This window comes from Pempheris klunzingeri, chromosome 1, assembly GCF_042242105.1.
Source record: "Pempheris klunzingeri isolate RE-2024b chromosome 1, fPemKlu1.hap1, whole genome shotgun sequence".
In the NCBI taxonomy this organism is placed as follows: domain Eukaryota; kingdom Metazoa; phylum Chordata; class Actinopteri; order Acropomatiformes; family Pempheridae; genus Pempheris; species Pempheris klunzingeri.
In genome coordinates this window covers 13,700,999-13,722,992 of record NC_092012.1, presented here as the reverse complement: position 1 = coordinate 13,722,992, position 21,994 = coordinate 13,700,999, and the positions used below count along the sequence as shown (strand labels likewise).

Genomic DNA, 21,994 nt, shown 5'->3' with positions numbered 1-21,994 from the left:
AAAGTAGTATCATTAAACAAAAGGTAATAGAACACAACTTTATTGAAACAGTCTTAACCAATAACATCAGCGTACAAAGAGGTGATGGCGCAAGAGGTGACGGGACAAAAAAAAAAAAAAAAAAATTAGTATGAAAATTATACGATCAAGAGGAAAAAGTGACTGACAGCACAGGGCAGAAGAAAATCACTCTCATGGAATCAGATCGACAGTGGCAGGGTATTTTTTGCATTTATTTTGTACAAAAAATAAATTAATGAAATCTTTCAAGTTTACAGGAATACCTATTTGTTGTTTTATATCACACAGACTTGCTGATAATCCTACATGTGGTGAAGTTCAGCATTTTGTGTTAAAACATTAAGAGGATCTAGACAGACCAAAGCACGCTGACTCTGATAAGTAGGCCAGGAGTTAAAAAAATAAGATTACCAATGAGAAACAAAACATTGTTATAAAAGTGAGCTGGGGCAAACACATTCAAATATCCTGAATGTTAAACGTGGCGCGACTAGACGGTCCTCAGGATCCTTTAGGATCGCATTGTTTGAGCGTTTCCTCGAGACAAACCTCGGGGTCCCTGGGCAGCTCCCCGCTTGTAGTTTTGCTGATATCCCTCCTTGAGGAAACAACAGGGATTTTCAATAACTAGCAATCCTTTTTTTTTTTTTAAATGTAAAGACAGATGATAAAATAATATTCACGCTTTTTGGTACCTGAAGTACCTTAAGCATCTTATCTAAGTTAATAATGAAAGGAACCTTACCCGCTGGTAGGCGTTATTGGAATAGTCCCGAGACGTGTTGAATTGGGTTTGACCATAACCACTGCTGGGAGCATTTGAGAAAGGAGGGCGATAGCCTTCATATCCCCCTGATGGCAAAAGTCATTAGAATTAACAGCAGAACAATAGACTTAACAGTGAACATAAAATGGATCATAAGGCAACTTGACTACTGTATCTCTGTAACTCATTTATACCTCTAAATCCATTTGAGGAGCCCCGGTATCCGTTCATCATGCCGCGGGCGTTCCTGGGTCCACCCCTGGGCACAGGCCTACTGTTGTAAAATGACTGGCCCGACTGTCCAAACCCTGTGCCTGGAGAGGATTCTTCATGGCCTCCTGCCGAGGGCATAACCTGGTCTTGGGACTGGAACCCACCAACAACTGGGCAAAAAGCAAACGAGACTCAGCTTTAAAATACAAAATAGCTTTGTGCAAGCTAAAAAAAGTTGTTTTTGTTGCCTACATGGCATGCTGATCAACTATTAAACTTTATTGTTACCAAAGGTATATTAGGAAAAACTACGCAGCCAGCTGAAACCCCACACATATTATTTTTACCTTGTGCACACAACATATTTCATTGTACACTCAAGTATTACCATAACATCTTGTTCATGAAAGATAAATTATATCTTTAAAAGGTTTTGGGGGCTCTAAACTAATTCAATTTCATACATTTTTTCTCTTTTCCCTCTCGTCAGGTGGATGTAAAGGTGAAGCCAAACATTATCGACAGCTTTTCCAGTGTTTGGTCCGAAGATTCGAAACCAGCCAAAGCTCTATCCTCACCTGACTGTAATGTCTCCTGTGGGATGTCAGGCTGGTCCACAGTACTCTCTGACTGACTGCTAAAGCTCTGTCCGTAGCCACCAGCAAACTGGCTGGCCTGCTTCAGAGGATCTGCTTGGCCATCAGCGACCGGAGGTACAGGCGCATTCATGTTAAATACCTAGAGGGGGAAAGAGAAGGAAGAAGTTTTGTGTATTTCTGTCTGTGACAAACACAGTATCATAATTTCTACAGAATGTCTAGGGTGCAAGATTTACTGTAGGTTTGTCAGAGCTGGACGATACATCAAATGTATCTGATATATTCAAACATCAATTAGTGTACAATATGGCAGATGACCATATCGTCATATTGAGTTCATTGTCTCTGCTCATCACAGACCATCATGCCAAAAAAAAACAAAACAAGAAAAATCCCTTTTTCTCTACCTGCAGCTTCCAGCTATGAACTGTATATAAAACATAATCAAATATACTTATAAAATGGAGGGAATTAGAAATAAAGACCTGTCTCCAGTATAAACCTGCTTTAAAATGATGGCCCCTTTTATCCGCTGGCCTCTGGCCCACTTTTTGAGAATTTATGATATGTTATTTTAGAGAAAATGTGACAATACATTTTCTATAGCCTAAAAATTGAATAATCATTAATAAGCCTAATTGTTGTCGGTTCAGATGGTGCACTAATCAACCAGTTTTTTTCTGTTACTAATAATCAATGTTAACTGATTGACTGTTTGATGTAACCTTGCTGGAGTAGAGAGCCTGATAGCAGCAGCAAAATGTATTCACTAAGTCCAAAAATATTCACTGTTCTATTGCTTAGATGGACTCAGGTAGAAAGCATACCGCTTGCACTGACTGGAAGGGTGCTGCGTTGACATTGATGCCCCCACTGTGGGACGGTTTGGAGACAGGTGGGAAGGCAGAGGACAGGGAACATGGGGTGGGGGACTGCTCAGAGGACAGAGACATCGTGGCCTTGGGAGGGAGGAAGGAGGGAGTTCAGAGAGAAAGGAAACAAGGATTGAGGAGAGGTCAGTGGGAGAGACGGGATCAAAGATTCTTCACATGAAACTCCCTTCTACCTTATTATCATATGCAATTAAATAAAGCCCACACAGTACAAAAAATAGCCTGAACGACTCTTGCTACTTAATGAATGCACAACTCTTCCAGCCAGATCACAACAACCAAGTCTAACCAACCATTTCCTGAAGTGCTTCCACTTACTTGTGAGGATTCCTGTGGTCCAGACACTGCACTTGTTTGAGGAAGTCTGGACTCTGAGAGGGCTGTTTGGAGAAAAAAAAAAAGGAAGGAAGGCAAAACATAAGAGAACAGCGAACAGATTCCACTCAATAGAATCTGTAAGAGAATCAGTTTAGAGTCAAAGTAAATTAACTGGCACTCACTTGACGCGCAGCCAATCTGCTGCAGATCAACAGTCTGCACAGGCTTCATCGGCTGGGCAGACACAATGGCTGGGTCCAGAGCCTGGCCGTCAAACTCCAACACAGAGTCCTGGGAGAACCAAACAAGAGTAACAGTGTTGTTGAGTCATGGATCAGATTTAGGGGGACACTATCTGTTAACTATAAGATCTGGGTTCAATCTCCTGTGCCAGCAAGCATTTACTCAGGGCTTTGAAACAAGCCGATGAGAAATTAAGGCTGGCTGAGTCTGTATGACCTTTTAAAAGATAATTTTAACAGAGAGATGATCAGTATACTTGAGCTGGTTTATGATTTCTTTTATTTCAGACACTGTAATACATGTGGCTTTTGCAAAGTGCCCCACACATAAAGTATATTGTTGTTAGCAAATATTCTTACTTAAATCCACGCATCTCTAGAGTCCTTTCTCTACCTGACCACCATATGAAAGGAGACAACGATTTTAATGCATGAATCAATTCCGTGTTTAAATGTGTGAATAACACAATGAAGTGTCCATCTCAGCAGTAGCAGTGCTGAGCTGGACACGGTGGTGCATGCTGGACCTTTTTACCTGCATGAAGTTGTATGTCCCTTGCATCTGGGCCATGAGGTCTTGCACTGCCTGCTTTCTGACCACTGGGTCACTGACCGGAGTAGGAGAGGCATGGTTCACAGTAACGGCTGCTTCTGTAGCCAGCTGGACAGGGGCCTGGTGCTGGAGGGAATTCACCATCTATTCAGCACACAGGCACACGTGACAGGCATATTAGAGACAGGCAACAACAGCACAAGGTATAGGGAATATGTACGGTGCCTCTGGGGACTGTAGTGATACAGTAGTGCAGGGTACCTGAGCCTCCACTGTCCACTCCTCCAATTGGTCTTTGTCTGTACCGCTGTATGTAGTTTCTGGAATGAACTGTCTGTTTACAAACTACAAGACAAGACAACATACTGAGAATATAATACAACGAAAAAGGAAAACAAATTTCAATTGCAAAGTTGTAATCTGTCATGCAGCATATATGCAATACCCACCTCTGTGGTTTCCACTTTAATTGGTTCTGTGAATTTTTCAGTGGCTGTTCCTTCTGGAGAAAAACAAACAACAAAGGTGAGGTTTTCCTTATGGGTCAAAGACATATCTCACAAGCGTATCTGCTAACGTGTTAGTTACCAGGCTCTGATGTCTGATTCACAGCGTTGAACTCGGCTGCAACAGTCTGTTCCTCTCGTTCCTCCTCCCCCGCACACGTCCCATTCTGATGAGTTTGTACTCTGTCAAAGTAGCCACTCAGCAGCACTTTGTCCAGAGTGTCCTTCAGTGACTTGTCTGGAGCAGGGACAGCGTGACAAAGCAGAAAACAAAGAATGGATTAACGATATACATAAGCACTAATTAACCAATTGATTGCGTTTGTATGGTGGAGTATCGAGATCCAAGAAAATACTTACACGTGGTCCCTGCCACAGCCTTGTCTCGGCCCTCAAGCAGTTCCCACAAGTGTAGTGAGGCCTCTTCATACTGGTCAGTCAACCTAAAAGTTAAACAACTGGGTAAATGTACAGTTTGACAGTATGCTCTTGGGCCTGTCTCGATACCCTTAGTCACTGAGCAGGTTACTAAAATGCAGCTAATTATAGATTATGACTATACTTTATATAACAAATGTAATGTTCCAGAATTTCCCCCCGGGGATCAATAAAGTATTTCTATCTATCTATCTATCTATCTATCTATCTATCTATCTATCTATCTATCTATCTATCTATCTATCTATCTATCTAAGCAGTGATAATTACTGCACACAGTAACTACTGCACGTATCGTATGCATCCTGAAATATTAGTGGCCCTGAAAATCACAGGCACCCTCATACCTGACGTCATAGTTCCGATCAGGTCCCATCAGTTTGTAAAACTCGTCAAGCGATGTGAGGTCAGCGTCAGTGAGCAAAGGGGACCCAGTGGCATTCGGCCTTTTGAGGTCCTGCCTGACACTGTCTTCTCCCAACTGGTCCAGTAAAAACTGAAGCTCCAAGACTGTCTTCAGTCGCCGCTGTTCCATCTCTTCCCGCTGCAGCTGCTCACGTCTTGCAGACTTCTTCACTGCCTTTTGAACCTGAACACACACATGGCAGACATGCTTTGGTACGTTTGGTTTGGCAAGGTTTCCCCAAACAACTCGCAACCCCCTCCACATCACTCCACTCTAACAAGTGTTGCCGATCAATGCCGATCACTCCCCTGTTCTTTCTGTGACCTCTGATATTTCACGCTTTTCTAGGGCAGACTGTATTCTGTCATGCTGAGTTATGACATGCAGCTTCAAGTCTTGTCCCTGCAGGACGGTATCATTAACAAAGGGTTGCATCAACTGTGATAATTATATGCAAGATCTTGATATAGAATCTGCTTTTAAAAAAAAGAGTAGAGACAGAGAAGGACTACAGGTTGTCCTGATGCTGCAGCCACTGAATGTTACTCAAGAGTCATATCATACTGACAAAACCTTTAAAATAAATAACAATAACTGATCAGCATGTTATGAGAGGAATTCTTAGTCAGAACTCACCTCTTGGCCCAATGCCAGGAAGCTCTTCTGCAAGTCTCGAGCAAACTCGAGGTTGTTGATGATCTCTTGGTACTTCATCAAGGCATCCTTCAGACGCATCATGGAAGGAAAATTGAAATCATTTGTGTGTATAATAATTGTCTTCTAATACAACAGGATACAGGAACATACAGGAGATGAACCATTTCCCAGACTGTTTGATAGCACCAAAGGGATTTTCATAAAAGGTAAAAAAAGTATTCTGTTATCTGTCATTTATTATGTTTGTGTAGGCGTATACAATTTCATTGCATTTATATTTCAGCAGACTGCAGTGAAACAAAGCTGAACATCATTGTCTTATCTTACCAGCTGATCTTGATTCAGTCGTTCCCCCTTATTCTTCTTCTCCTCATAGTCATCCAGTTTGGACTGTAAGAATATTAAGAAATACAAAATGTAAAATGTAAGTTGAGAGAAACAGAAAACTAAAAAAAAAAAAAAAACTACATCCTTGCTTAACAGAATTTGATCTCTCTCACATGTGGGTGAGACATCCTTAATTATCAGTATTTTATATGTGATGATATGTCATGGCTGTAAGAACAAACAAGGGCAAAAACCTACGGTTGTAACCAAGAACGACAGAGGACTGGCTGCTGCTGAATACTATTTGTATGGAACTAGTGGGGGGACTCTCAAAGACGTGAAAACTGAGTCAGAGTTTAGGAGAATTTTTAGGTGAAATGAAAGATGGTTTTTGAGCATGCTGCTATGTTTCGCCACCATAAAACCCATGTAAAGGTTCAGTTCTGTTCACGGACAGATGGTTAATTACTTAATAAACCCACTGACATGCTGTTCCTACTCTAACATTTAAAATACTGTAGGCAAGGCTTGGAATTACGTCATTTTAGGGGTTAACAAGTTGTTTAGGGCACAAAGGCCACATTCCAGAGCACAAAGGCCATTTAGTGGAATAAGAAGATTTGGAGCCTACAAATAAATAATTTGACTTTCTAACTAGCCATACAAAGATTAACTGCAGTAACTATGCCAAGGGCTTTAAACTGACCAGCAAATTGGGTAAAGGGTATATGACTGATATTGCACTAATTGCGCATTGGGGATGTTACAGAAACATTCATGGTTCGGTACGTTTTTCTGTGTGGCTACGGTGAGAAAAAAAAGGTACAAAATAGCATTTTGGTCTTTGGTAAAAATCTCACAATGGCTCATTGGCCAAAAGGGATTACTACAACAGTTACGTTTTGCTGCAGTAGAAAAGAAAAACTAACTTTTTCTTTCTAGAAAGGAGTCTGGACACCTGCTGATTTATGGTCTAACTGTACATAAAATAGTAGAGAGTAGCTCCACTTCCAGCAGCTACACCAGTAGCATGCTGCTTGAACACTGCTACTTCAGTATTAATTATCTAATAATGTCACACTTACTTCACTTTCTACTTTAGTACTTTTTAACTACATTTTTCTCTGAGCTGGTTCTGACAACGATTTATTTGACCACGGCAGAAATCAAATGTGTTCATTTCTGTTCACTCAAAGCTGGAGTGAAAGGCTGACCGCCACAGAAAGGAGCAGGCGACGGCGACATAGTTTCACTATGGAGATTACGGCATATATTTTAATAATGTTGTTGTACTCGGTCAGTGTTATGGGTCTGTTTGTGATTCAGAGCGCAGCAACAGTACAGGGTAACCCGGTTAACAGGTTACATTGGATAAGCTGCTGGCTCCCATATCTATAAGCACGCTACAGCTGAGTGGTGCGCTGCCAAAATGTTCCAGGCTTAATTGCACTCTAGAATTACTGTTCTGGATATCAGCGTAATTGGATTAATAAACCACTTTGACAGTAACTGTTAGGGTCATACAGCATACTAAAGGAAAGCCACATACCGAACAATTTGCAATGTACAGCTTTACACTTCTATTGTATGTTTGTTCAAGAGTAGTATGTATGCCCAAACACCATCCTTTCAGCTTTTATATTGTGTTTTCAGTGAACAAAAACTATTTTGACATTGATTTTGTTATAATTGTATTTTTTTCATTGTTCTCACCGTCATCACTGTTGTTGCTGATAAAGAAAATGAGGGTGCAACTCGGGTTAGTAGACAAAGTGAGAAATCACCATCATGGCACCTTGTCTTTTAGGTTTCACAAATCTTAAACCATGTTTAGGGTAACAACAAAGAAAACACAGTGATGGCACATTTCAGTGTATAATGAACTGAAGATACCTTTTTCTTTTCCATATTGCGAACCTTCTTGTCAATCACACCAAGAACCTGCTTCATGGTCTCACAATGATTTCCATTCCCCATGTCTGGAATGGTACACTGGACAGCACTGTTGCCAACCATCGCTGAAGGCATCTATGGGGAGAAAATGTGTTATAGCACAGAACATTAAAAACCTGGAGATTTTGTAGGAAGGAGGAAATATGGGCAAATGTAACTTCACCCCTGAGCTGAAGCAGAGACAATATCAATTTAGAAGTCCGTCGTTTGTAAGAACAGCACTTGGCGTAAAGTGCTCTACTCTGCACCAGCAATGATAAAGCTGGCAAATCAGGGTTATGAAAAAGGGCTAACAAAAAACCTTAAAGTATGTCTGCTAAAAGTGCTAGGCTTTGCCACTGCCAGGCTCAGATTTTCATTTACATCTGACAACGTTATGGAAAGAAAACCTACAGAAATGGACCTGAATCCTTTTTGTTTTCTAGACCAGGAACAGCCATTATACAGCGTTCTTCAAAGCCACCCGACTCCATTAACAGAAACAGTAATTAACCATATAGACCATGAAAGTTGCTGGTCTCCTGCTGTATGGATTGGTTTGTTTGTAGATCAGATCCAACACAGTATTTGTGTAACACACAATACCTGTACCCACCAGTCGTTTTGAACACAAAATATGCACAAATAGGGCCCAGGCCTAAAAACACAAAAGTTATCCTTTGACATCTTTATTACTATCAAATCTATTAATTACGCCCATACAAGGTAACAATGAGAATATATGATTTACATATGAACACATTTCGATTGGAGCTGTGTACATCTATCTGTGCATACATATATCTGTGTGGGAGAGGCTTTTGACTAATAAAAGCCTTCTTTACTGCTGAAAAAGCTACTCTCAGGAATATTTTCCTCATCTATTTTCATTTTTGGTAAACAATGTCAATAAGCAGTATTTACTCTGCTGTCTGGGTCGAATGCCACCTGATGATGAGCAGACGATTCAGATTATATTCAATGGATTCAATATGGAGGCTACCAAGGATGCTGTTATTCACACAGGCCTAACTAACACTGGTATGTTCCCAAAAGTGCCAGTGTTACACTATAATCTGTGGATCCTGTGACCTGAATAGAATCACATGTTATTTTCATAGATATATTGGAAAAAATTCTGCCCCCATGACATTTTAAAAAAAGGTCACACATTTTGATTGCTGTTAAGCAAAAACTGCAAGCTTATTTACATTAGCAGGAATCTTTTGACTGCTGTGATAGAAAAACGCATTTCACCTGACAATATTTGGTCTCAATATATATAATTGATCCTTTAGTGTCACAGATTTTGACCGTTTACAAATTTCAGAAAACAAAAATCACAGCTGTAAAAATCTGTGACTTTCTTAATGCTGCTGTGCATAACTACTGTGGTGGCATTGTGTTTGAAACAGCTATTAAAACAAAACGTGCAATAAAGAATGGTTGGGGGGAAAAAAAGGCATATTAGACAGCTAAAATCAGTGATCAGGCCACAGGATCCGGTGCACCACCATGCTTGAAGTAGCCTCAGAGCAGCAGCACTGGGCCAGGGGAGGTGATACCGGCGTGATCGAGCAAATCATCGTCTTTGATGTGGGAACAAATAAAACCGATTAACTTGCTGTTACCCTGAGGCGTAAGCTAATGCCTGAGGCTAGTCGTCAAATGATTGTTACTTGACCTGAAGTTGGGTTCATAAAGAGACGCTGAACTAAAATATGGATTTGACAGAGGAAGTTAACACAAGTTAAAATGTCGGCCTTCTATTCAAAGTTAAAAACCTTAACGTTAGCTCCTCACAGAGACCGGCTAACCTTACTGGGAGAGGCTAGCAAAACGTACATAAGAGTTAGCCCCGTAGTGTCAGCTAATGTTGTAAACTCCTCTTTTTGACTTTGTTAGCAAGCTAACCTTTCACTGGTGTTGGCTAGCTAACGTTACATCAAATCACTTAATAACCAGGGAACACTGCTCCTAATCTCCTTGTCCCATTGTTAGCTGACAAGCTAGCGTGCTCGTTAAGGTTATACGGCTAATGCTGCAAGTTAGCCGGGTGTCAGTTCAAACTAGACCGATAAAAACAGTTATTCTAGGTTTATATCAAAGAAATGTCGCCCCACGATGTTTATAACTGGACAACAAAGAGCATCTCGGGACGCTGCGACAACTCGTTTCGTGCGGTCGTCTCAAGCAGACGATTGATTCTAACAAATGCAGGTTAAAGAGCCATTTGTTGTTTGTTGTTACCTTTATACTCTTTGTCTTCAGAGAGATTTTTCTTTGTCGGATTTAACGATAGCTGTGCAGGAGCAGTCGGTGTCTTTTACTTTCAGTGGTATTTTTCTAGAAGGATGCTCGGGTTGACACCAGCCAATGGTTGACTCTGGCTGTTTTCGAAACCACACACACTACACAGGCAGCACGTACTGGTTTGGCTAAAACGTAGAGTGTCGTATGCAGACAGCCACAGATACCCGGATATCCCACTGACTCGGAGGAAAGTCTCCAGCACGGATCGGACCAGCATGGATCGGACCAGTCTGCCTCGCCTTCTGTGTCCCACAATGCAAAGCGCGTACCGTTGTATGAGCAGAGGTGGTCCAGAGAGCTACGTAAACTTTCACTTAAGCCACCTCAGCTGTCCGCTAAATCTGCTTCTGAAGAGACGCCAGACGAGAAATAAGCTCTCCAGCTGTTGAATATTCTCTCACAGTAGATCTGCGAGGCTGGATTTTTTTTTTAGTTTTGTTCCGAGTTTAGTCAGGCTGCTTTCTAGACCGCTAGCCCATTAGCTTACTGCTGTAATATCCCATAGAGGTTAGCGACCTAGCTAACATTAGCCTGCGGTTCACTGCTTACAGCCTGTGGGTGTACTGAATTTACGATTAGTTACTAAAACACCTTTTTCGTTGTCCTGATGCTTATTTTTATTATTGTTATATACCATCAGTTTTATTTCAAGCTAGTGTTTTCGTGGCCACTCACTTCAGCAATAACAGGTCATTTATTATGCGTTTATTGCTATATTAGTATTAGATAACGTTATTGCAGCTACACTGCGTTTGTTTATTTATTAATTAATTTATTTATTTTTCTTAATCAGAATCAGCTTTATTCGCCAAGAATGTGAACTCATACAATGAATTTGTCTTAGGTTTTTCCACTGCTCTCTTGTACTTACACATAAACAGACAAGGGAGACAAAAACAACGAAGCTGAACAAGTAAACACACATGTAACTAGCATAGCATAAACATTTAACTTATATGTAAAATCTATGTATATAATGTATATGTAGGAACTATAACAAAGGATGTGAATAATATGCTGGAATAAATATAGATTACTATATACAGGTTTCATTATATACATGAGGTATTCCACAGGATATTAATATATACAATATATACAGCATGTTTAGAATCAGTGAGGGTGTGTTGAACAAAAACTGTGTTTTTATCTTATAGGTTTTCCATAACTGGAGTGATAATTATCAATGTACTGAAGGTTTATGGAGCTTCAGAGCTGATGCTTCTCCTCTGTTTGGAATGATTGAAAAGTCACTCATGCATAATAATATATGAATGATCTAAAAACATATTTGGTAATACTGGTGTATTTAAAAAAATTTTTTATATGTGCATGATGGTCTGGGGGAGAGAGGTACAAGCCAGCCACTATCTTAACCTGGCACCATACTGCAAAGTAAAGTAAATGGAGTTCATACTACATACAGCTTTTGTCTGTAGTTGGCAGTTAAGAATATATCTAACTTCACAGTAAAATATAAATGGATATAGTATCTTTGGTTATCATCCTACTGCTGGTGCTATACTTGAATCTTTTACTCTATATCCACCTTTACTTTTTCATTATGTAATGTAATTTTAACGCTTGTTTTGCTCTTGAAAACAGACACAAGTATGATGTGAGACCTTTACACTGGATAGCAGAATCGTGACAATACCGCAGTTCCTTCCATAACAAAATCAATTCATGAAGAAATATTTATTTATTTCACATTGTATGTAGTCTGTTATATTTTCTGTTAATTTTTTTCCCAGTATAGAAGTCTAACCACTGTTTAAAAGCAGGAATACAATTTTGTGGGGAAGTAGCTTAATGAATCCTTATTTTCTTATTTAGTTTTAGTTCATTTAAATATATTTTGTCTGATTATTCTGGACTCATCCTCTGAAATGCTCACCAAATTGTTATCTATAGAATGTAAACCCCCATCAGTTTTCCAAATGCCCAAATTCTCAGAAGAAACATAGAGGACATGAACTCAGTCAATGTCAGCTTTCAGCCCTGATTATTACATATAATAAGCAACTTATTTGGAGTATAAATTTGGGTTAAGCAGAGCAAGAAAGTCCTCTAGTCCCAGTCCCATGATCTGTCCTTGAGGAGAACTTACATTAGCCATGATTATGCCAGGTTAAGTCTGAGGATGTGATCAGGTGACGAAGGTGTTGGAGGATTGAGGTGCTCAGGCTGGAATACGAAAATGACTCCTAGTAATAGTAAAGACTGAACACAAGATGGCGCAGGTGTCCTGTACACTGGAGCAGTGTTATGCTTAAAATGTGTTCAAAACCCATCTCCAAGCCAAACTGTGTAGCTTTGATGGTCCTCTGATGTGTGGTGTTACTGAACCTTTGAATTGCTTTCTCCTGGTCTTTTCTGCAGTTTTCAGTGGCTACAGAGGGTACAGTGAATTAGCAATGATGTGGTGTTGTGAACTAGTATTAATTGCTGAAATGAAAGACCTTTAAACAGCAATTGAAATGCAGAACTGGAATAGAAAGCTTCATCAGAGTTTTGGGTGGTATACCAGATGAAACCGATTGAAATGACCAGGTTGTACCACATAAATACTAAAAAGCAGTGGTGCATGTTTAATACTCCTGTCTTAAAATCAACGACACTGAGTCAAATCCAGACTTTATACTGGGAAATTAGCTGTTCATTAATTAAAAAGCTTGTGCAATTAACAAACCTTTGCATCTAGACATTTCTCATTAGAGACTGGGTTGTTGTATACTCTAATTAGTCTTTTATCTCTACAAACTTTATTTTTAGTCAGGGTTAGGGTTAGTTTTATTCCATTACGGCTGTAAGATAAAGGAATCAGACACGTATTTATGTTTTCAAAGTTCAGATCTCTCACACGTTGTATCATATGGTAAAGTAACAGCATATGAGCAGCATCATCAAACCCTCAGAGTTTCAGGACTTTTCAATAAACTTTCACACTCAATTTTCACACCTCCTTTATGATCCTTGTGCCTGGCTCTCTGCGTGTGATGACGAGCACGTCTATAACTAGTGCGGTGGGGGTGTATGGCTATCTAGCTCCTCTCTCTGATGTGGGCTGCTGAGTAATGGCCGTACATCCTTCAGTGCTCTTCTCCTGCAGCACATCTGACTGGATTAAATATGTGCAGAGGATTTATTGTCTGAAAAACCACAAGAGCCCCACAAAAACTTCGGCCCCAGACCACTTGTAGTGTAGCTCAGGCAAGCACAGGAATTCATCAGCAAACCCCCTCTGGCTTCCCCTTTCTCAGTTTCTACTCTCCCTCACCAACTATGTATCTTTACATGACCTTTTCAAGCGCTCCTGTTCATCTTAACTGTGCCGTTATCCCAAAAAGTGTTTGTATTTTATGTTAATTCATCAGAAACACAGGGATGAAATCAAGGGTCTTGGATGTTTCCAGACTTTTTGGGGGGGGGGGCAGATGAGGGGCTTTTTCCACTCACAGCCTCTCTTCAGTTAGTTGGGCAACATTAATAATTCATGGCCCACATGTGTTACAGACAGATTACAAGTATCTTCACTTAACTACCATCATTATCATTATTACAGCCGGAGAATTTTATTCACCATCTTGCAATTAGTGATTCATGCTATTGAGGTTTGATTTTGGAGTGCCGGTCCAGGGTGGATTTGTTTACAGTGCAGTTCTTGGGGGCAAACTATGGTGATTAGTATCTGCAGTTCTTCGCATTTTAAAACCAAGTGTTCTCACTGCACCACTGGCATCACTGTAAATGCCTTACAAAGTTACAACAGCGATGCCTTTCTCATTGTTTGTGCTCCTCACATGTCCCAGTCCAACCCTAACATCTGCGTCTCTCTCTCTCTGTATCTCAAACCTAAAATGAAACACAGTATCACAGTTGTGGGAATCTCATAATGAACCTTTTGATACTCGCACGGACCAGAAAATGAACACACAATTATCTCTACATGAAAAAAAGATGCAGACCTGTACGTGTACAAGAATGTTCCCCTCTATATGATTTTATTGAAGTATCTCCCATAACCTCATGAGCTCCAAGGAACACATGGCTGTCAATTATCCAGATCTGATTCAATTACATATAAAACAAATTACATTTAGGTGGACGCAACAGGTGATATAAATTATGATTTGTGTAATATTGTAAGTTATAAGTTGCATCCATGTGCTTGTGCCTGTAATTAACGCACCAATGTTCCAAATATAAGGTACTGAGTGTCAAGCAAGTTTCTTGCTATATGTTTTTACTGTCAAAGTGCAAACTGATAACAAAAATAACATTTCTATTTCAAAGTAAAAATTCATAACTTGTATCTACAGCAGTAAGACAAAGTTGCTAACTTGTATAACTTACCAGGTCCAGGTTTCAGGTTTCTCTTCCGTCTGTTCCAGTTTCCAGGTGTTTGGATGTTTAGGTTTTCTTTCATCACAAGTTTTTAATCTGCATCAGAAAACCACACAGAAGTCATTGAATTCGGACAGCTTATTAAAGACACCATGGCTTGATATATGTGCTGAAGCTTCAATTTAGAACATCTGCTTATCATATTAAATTGTTCAGTAACAGTGTACATTTTTAATCTTATTGCTACCAACTTGCTACCAGAGTGTGAGCTTGATATTAGTAAAGAATCCTAAAAAAGGCCAGACTCTAGTGAGGCTTTTATTCAAGATAAATACATGCTACGTTTGACCAAATCATGAGTGACGTGAAAGAAATGAAATCATGAGAGAAAGACTTAATGGAGTTTAATGGAAGATACACGTTTCAGTTGCAATGACTGACTTACAGTAATTGCAGCAGGTAGGAGAAATGACATTCCCACTAAATTATTCCAAAATTATACCAAAAAACCTCAACAATGTTATAAATATCACCTCAACGACATTTAACGCTGTGAGTGAAAGAGCAAACAACTTTTTAAACATATCTCTAATTGAATTAGTCTTTGTCAAGTGAGACAAATGTTAAAAATATTGTTCACCTGTGGTAAAAAGGGGGGTGTGCACAGCGTCACTTACTGTCTACTTCGTCCTTATTTATTTTTTTGTGCTGCATGTGTAATACCACATAGCATAGATAAGATCTCAGCTAAAAAGAACAAATATGTCTCTCACATGTGCTTCAGGTCGTAAGTAGGCTCATTCAATCAAAAGCATGCTTTATTATCCAGGCTCAAAGGGAAATTCAGGCATATTTGTTTTGTTATTGTTAGCTACAGCTATCACGGTGAGGCATGAAGTCAGTGAAAAGCTTTGAGGAAAGGTGAACTATGACCTTTGACTTCCTGGTCTGCATTGAGCGACTAGTGTTGGCGCTTGAAGCCCAAACCTTAGTACTGGGTCAGCCTTTACCTGGTCCACTCAGTGACAGGAATCCAACACACAAACTGATCTTATCTGACAGTGTGAAACCAGAGCAGACCTGGCACCTCTGTCCTACAGAGCCTGGTCCAGGGGGCCTCATGGGAACTCATGGGAAGCCAGCTCGGGGATAAAACACCAACAGAGGTTCATAGACTTTTGACCACCTCTGAAACTACATTTAGAATAACATCTGTCAGTCACATAGTGAGGGCAGCTCTCCAATTCCAGCTTTAAAATTAGTAGAAAATGTCAGCGATTAAGACAAATACTATTTATCAACTGATTTATTTTACTTTCTCGCTTTAAATGAAACAGTCGCGCTAAAAGTGTTGTCAAAAATTGTGCATATCATGCTGAAGGTTTTAACATTTGAGAAGAATACTCAAGAGCAAGCTTTTTAATATTAATAAATGTAAAAGAAGAAAAAACAATAAATGAGGCCAGTAAAAAGAGCAACTTCACAGCCAAAGTCGTCATACAAGATGTGAAATAAGCTGATAAATACTGGAGTAAATATTTAAAATTGTGGAAATAGGTGCATTTACAGCAAATAAGGTCATTTTAGCACTTTAGCAGATATGAATAGTAAGAATAACTCAGAGGCTACACAGAGTCAAAACAGTCAGAATAGGCAGTTGCTAGATTTGAGTAGATCCTCTCACCAGAGATGACAGGAGATGAGTTGAGCTGAAACACATATTTCTGCACCGCTTTGAAACATTCTGTGGTTTTTTGTTAAAACTCAATCCATTTTGCTGTAAAGCAGATGGAATGTGTCATGTTTACTCTGCGTTTAGATTGAAATCAATTTGGATGAAAATCGAAACCTAAACTCGGGGCCAAATAACCTCCACCACTGTCGTTCTGTGTATTTCAAAGTTCTGGGAAGACTTTTGGACTTCCACTGTTACCTCGGGTGAAATGTATCCCTGTTGAAAAACCAAAACAAAAGTGATGTGGAGATAATAATACAGCATGTTTCATCCAAGCAAGTCAAACTAGAAACATACTTAAGTTGTAGCCTGACCGTGAAGATGGTATCAACCACCAACTGCGAATAGCCACAAAAATGTCTTACCATTTTGAATATTAGCAAAAATTTAACAGTTTGTGTTGCTACAGATAGAAGTTTAGTCTGTCAAATTTCAAGTCAAGTCATTACTTTTAAGAAAAGAACTGTAACTGTAACTCAAAGCTCTGGTAAACAGAGCTTAAATAGCAGTGAAAGGGTGAGCAGACCAGAAGGAGCACTTGACAGCCCATGACTGGCCTGGAAACACAGTGCTTAAATGAGAAAAGTAATACACATTCATTATATGCCAAGTCAGAGCTTAAACAAACAAGCACAGATCTGGACAATGACAAATGCATGACTGTTTTAAATGAGTATGCACAGAGCTCTGATATATGCATGATTGTTTCCTATAGGTATTCATACAACATCAGGACACACATGCAGCTCATGTCTGGTTTACATCCTCGACAAAAGTCTCTGTCATGACTCCTCTGTATCCCAGAATTCCCTGTGCTTCTGGTGAGACGTTTGCACAGAAAGAGAGGATATCTGGACCCTGTCAGCAGACCTCAATTATACAGACTGGCCTAATTAGATCAGCTTTGATTGCTATTTTAAATGACGGGAATAACATGACGCTGTGTGTTTGTCATACCCAACCATCTCTCCCTGTCGTAGTGCTGTTGGAGTGCTGTGTACAAGTCTGTCCAGCTCCATGTCTGTCATGTCTGGTGGTGAGTGAGTGGGCGTTGTGACGGTGATGAAGGGCTGACGTGGCAGGTGCTCTGCAGATGATCTGGGGTCAGACTCTGGATTGAGGCTGAAGAGCTTTTAAGGAAGGGCAGGCTTTTGACATTATGCACCAGGCATCTGTCAGAGTATGTGGATTTATACAGAGCAACCAGCACCTTTATAGTCCATCACAGACACACACGCACACACTGGCACTCCCAGAGTGACATTCATTTAAGAAGTGCCAGAAGCACAAGTTCACCACAGTGACCTGGACCAGGAGTTTAGTCACTCAGAGTTCCACAACAGGTTATATATATATATATATATATATATATATATATGAGAGTGTTTTTGCCATGCTGGTATAACAGTGTATATATTGTAATTCTACGTTCTGCTGTCTGTGTATACTTGTACTTGCATGTCTGTGTTTACTTGTGTGCCTGTTGTCATCACAAGGAAAAAAGACTTTGCAGAAACAGTTGAAATGCCATGACAACTCTCATGATTTAATCAGTGAATGTCATTTTAGAGTTCAAGTGCTAACAGCAGGCATCAAGATTACTGTGTAAAACAAACCTGTTGCGCAGATATATAGGCATTTATTGTGAGATGTGATGCAGCAGTAATTTTACATCATTTTTAGAAAAAGTTAGAGTTGTAAAATAAATATAATATAATATAAAGTAACATATCACTGTTTCCAAAACCTGTTTTTAAAGAAATAAACACGGATCACAATACCTGCAGCTCCTATTCTAAATATAAGGAAATTTACTAAATAATGTCCCTGTTAATCCATGTGAAGCCAAGAACATGTTCTATACAGTTAAAAGTGTTTCTGTGGAGAATATAAAATACAAAATGTTTGGCTCATATTCACAATAGGTAGCAAGATTAAATAATTGTTTTCAAAACATAAGAGATTGTGGATAGAGACAAAGAAACAGACAGACAGAGAGAGAGAGAGAGAGAGAGAGAGACTGTGTGTGACTGACATCTGAGGCGCAACAGTTCATTATGTAGTTAAAGCTGCAGATCAAGCGGTATTGGTGGTGGTGTGACTATGCATTCATTGTGAGGCAACTTATGTTACATCAGGTAGAGAAAAACAGGCCATAGAAAATTGCTTGGCCTCCTTCCCGTCCTCAACCATGTAATTAAGCTGGTTTATTAAATCTGAGGCAAAAAATACCATGAGCACATAGTTTTAAAACTGATAACAGAGCAGAACTTACAAAGAGCAGCCCCAACCCCAACACTACCTCTGACGTAAATACTCTTGCAGTTATGAACCAACAGATGTAAGCAGTAGATGTCTCCAATTGGGACAGGAGTTAAAAACTGACTTTGAAACAAGCAAGAATTTATGCTGATAGTGGCTCATTCTTTACTACAGCAATTATATTGTAGAATTTTTCACAAAATAACCTTTAATTTGTGTCCGTCTGCTCCATAATACTGTGATAGCTAATCTGTTAATCTGTATCTTGGTCAAACATGACATCTGTTTGGCTTGTCTTGCTTTGACTTGTGTCCCTCCTGTTGCTCTGTGTCTGCATGATAAAGAGGAAACTGCAGTGATGCTTGGATTTCGTGCTCAAGCTGAGGTCTTTGATGTCCATTGTGTCCTTAAAATGATTAAATTATTAAGTTAAAAAAATTCATTGCTTATTCATTAACAGTATTTTGCTTGATTTTAGTCTCCTTATCTAACAATGAACTGTCACTCTAACTGTCTCTCTGCTAGTTTTCTTATCTTAACCGTGCCAAAAAGAGCTCTTCTCTCTGCAGAATATAACAAAACATCCACCATGCCTGTTCAGTTCATATCAATAAACGTTTTTAGGGTCAGGGGGTACATGTCTGGGTTCCTTGGGATAGAAACAGAGCTGTGGTTCTGGTTTTAAACACACTGTAACTGCCACAGGAGGAACAGAGAGGGCTTCAGAGAATACAGGCTCTCCTGTCAGTGAAATAAGGCCAAGCCATGCAAATCGCCAGCAGGGCTTGTTCCCCCCTGTCAGTGAAGAGAGGAGACCATGAACAGTGTAACTACAGCACTTCCTCCTCCTCATGGTTTTCATTCTCAGCAGCATTCTCCTTCCACCCTTTGCATCTCCTCTTAGATCTCACACAGACAAAAGCACACACAGAAAAATACCCATACCCCCAATTAGTCAGGACAGTGTGTCCACTTATGGACAACTTCTTCACAATGACAAAAAGCACAGACCAATCACATGTTGACAGAACTAAACAAGCAAGAATTCACTTGACATATTTGATGTTAGTTTGTGTGTAAGTTTTTGACCAGAAAAGGAGAAAGAAATCTCATCCATAATTGCACTTGACATAATTATGCTACAATGTACTTCAGGACAAAAGCACGCAGGACAAAGTAATTACAGTGACCTTACAGATGCAATCAAGAATTCAGTGTCCTCAAGCAGTTCTCTTCTCTTTGTTCCACAGCACCATCTTAAGCGCTTGTGTTTGCTGCTTGTTCTACAAAACAAACAAAGACAAGCAGAGCTGGAACAGTGATTAGAGAAATCAACAAATCCTCAACAGGACATGAGCGCATGGGCCTGGAGGCTAGCTCAAGTTCTTTGGAAAGGGTGAGTCAATGAGGTTAAAGTACGACGGGCGAATGTGAAGGGGGGGGCAGAGGTGTGAACTCCGAGCCGACAGAGCAGGATCTCTCAATTTAGTTTACCATATCCGTCATGGGAACATCACTTCTATTTTCTTTTCATTACAAGACCAATCTCTCCACAATCCTTACAAACAACAGTGGAATAACAGCTCATTTGCTCTGTGTGGCCTCGGCCTACAGGATCCTCATTGTTCTCACTGCTCGGTGAAGGTGGAAACAAGCTTTTCACTCATTGTAAAATCAAATTTTCACAGATGGCCCTCTTGACTTTTTGGATTTTGCAGGTGCATCACTGACAAGCATGCGTTTGATCCTGCAAATAAACAAATAAAGATAAGTACGATTAAATAACTAAACAAATATATGCAGTGATTGTGATTTGAAATGTAAAATAAAACAACAAACAAGCAGCATTAAAGATACTGTGGACTTGTTTTTTTAAGCTTGCAGACGTTAGTGATGATGTGTTGCAACAAAAAGCTAAAATTTCCCATTTTTGCTGCACAGCTTCAAAACCCCCAAATGACAAAATGGGACAGACATTTTTGCCCAGTTTGAAAACATGAGCAGATGTTTCCCTGTCTCGGTTTATTTGGCCGGACAGGTGAGTGATGCATAATGCCATGGTCTGGCACGTTTGTGCATGGCTCAGCTCTGTCTCTGCCTAATTGTCCTTCCCACACATAGCCTGGTTCAGATCAGATCTGACAGAGTGTGCACAGCAGACATACAGAATTACTCTTTGCATACGTGTGAAACACTTAAGGGTCTGTTTAGAGTTTCCTCGAGGACTTGTTTAAGATGTGTTTAACAGTACAGATGGTCCTGGCTTTGAGGCTGGGGTGGGTACTAGCATATCAAAAGAAGATAAAGATGATGATGACAGTACTAGCCAAATGGCGCCACTGGATAAGCCTGTAAAATTGTCAAGGTAGCATGGGATTGCTTGGCAAATGTGATGACTTTGAGATGTTAATACTGTACCTAGATTGCATCGCACCAAATAAGCTGTCAAATTCTTTTGTCGGTTGAAATCCTTCAAAACTCTCCAGAGATGAAGATCCACCGAAGCGTGCTGCTTCCTCAATTAAATCAGTTAATAATCTATATAGACAGCTCTCCGCATAATCAAAAGCTAGATTTCTCCAGTGAGTGTGGTCTGAGAAGTCAATAAATCAATGCCGTGTTAGAGGGAAATAGGATAACTATAAACTATGATGTACTTGAGAAGCCCTGTTTGCTGAAATGTGTATGGCGCATCTCTGGCGGGAGTCCTTGAGATAGTTTCCTGCCGTAATAGCATGTGTGAAAAAGAAGAACATGAACCGCTCATTTTGAAAATCACGTTAACACCAGAGTGGAACTGGAAAATGTCTGTTTTGAAAAATAAACCCAGAACTTATCTTATGAGTGAATCAAAGGGATGTTTTGGACATTATGTTGGCAATTATTGTCTGCGGACTGTGGTGCTATCCAGCTATTCAGCATGCTTTTTGAAACAGCCAGACACTCTGTATACCCCTTTTTTTGTCTGAGCTTAGCTTTTAATGTAGCTGCAATCAACCACAACAAGATTTTTGAGGCCCAGCGTTCATCCCTTAGAAATCCCACCAAACGTGAGTAGTATTGGAATTCCGGAGCACCATGCCAACCGTGAAGCCTCCCTGCCTCTCACAAGCACTGCATGGAGGGGCAATTTTCCTCCGGCTGAACTTCCCAAAGCTGCCTCACCTGGAACCAATCTGTAACACAATCGAAGGGTCCTAACTTGAAAGCCCATTCCTTTCCTTTGATAGTCTCCTCTTGGTAGCCTGCACGGCGCTGGAAACAGGCCTTTTGTAATCTGCAGATACAAAAGAGCCGGGGATTGAGATGAGTATCCACCCATCAAAGTGTATTATGCAAATAATGGAGATACAAAGCTCAGATACTCTCTGTTTTTTCTGTCTTTTTTTTCTGGGATGAGGGTGAAATTGTGCAAGCATTTGGAAATTTTAAGTGTTGTTGTTGTCCACTCTTTTCCTCTCGATCG

The 21,994-nt window shown here is 40.0% G+C and overlaps 1 protein-coding gene across 3 annotated transcripts; it reads right to left on the bottom strand.

The window, feature by feature from the left end:
* Positions 1-208: 208 nt before the first annotated feature.
* Positions 209-10,418, bottom strand: caprin1a (cell cycle associated protein 1a). Of its 3 annotated transcripts, none has more exons than XM_070852201.1 (17): positions 10,122-10,418; positions 7,833-7,967; positions 5,940-6,002; positions 5,592-5,678; positions 4,897-5,138; positions 4,472-4,554; positions 4,194-4,349; positions 4,055-4,107; positions 3,867-3,950; positions 3,588-3,749; positions 2,993-3,101; positions 2,811-2,872; positions 2,427-2,558; positions 1,579-1,738; positions 982-1,170; positions 767-873; positions 209-619 (listed from the first exon to the last, which is right to left on the bottom strand). In XM_070852201.1, the coding sequence occupies exons 2-17, from the start codon at positions 7,965-7,967 to the stop codon at positions 533-535; spliced, it is 1,911 nt and encodes a 636-aa protein (XP_070708302.1). In that variant the 5' UTR covers positions 10,122-10,418; the 3' UTR covers positions 209-532. The 3 variants fall into 3 exon arrangements, with proteins under 3 accessions (XP_070708302.1, XP_070708370.1, XP_070708438.1); XM_070852269.1 differs by having other exon boundaries at positions 3,588-3,731; XM_070852337.1 differs by lacking the exon at positions 2,427-2,558.
* Between the last annotated feature and the right edge of the window lie 11,576 nt (positions 10,419-21,994).

What these genes read in the sequence shown, in the direction of transcription:
- caprin1a (XM_070852201.1), bottom strand. Translation starts at nt 7,967, where the DNA reads ATGCCTTCAGCGATGGTTGGCAACAGTGCTGTCCAGTGTACCATTCCA. An exon ending in TTAAAGTGGAAACCACAGAG is followed by an intron (nt 3,951 to 4,054) that starts GTGGGTATTGCA and finishes CTTGTCTTGTAG; the next exon opens with TTTGTAAACAGACAGTTCAT. An exon ending in GACCACAGGAATCCTCACAA is followed by an intron (nt 2,559 to 2,810) that starts GTAAGTGGAAGC and finishes CTCCCTCCCAAG; the next exon opens with GCCACGATGTCTCTGTCCTC.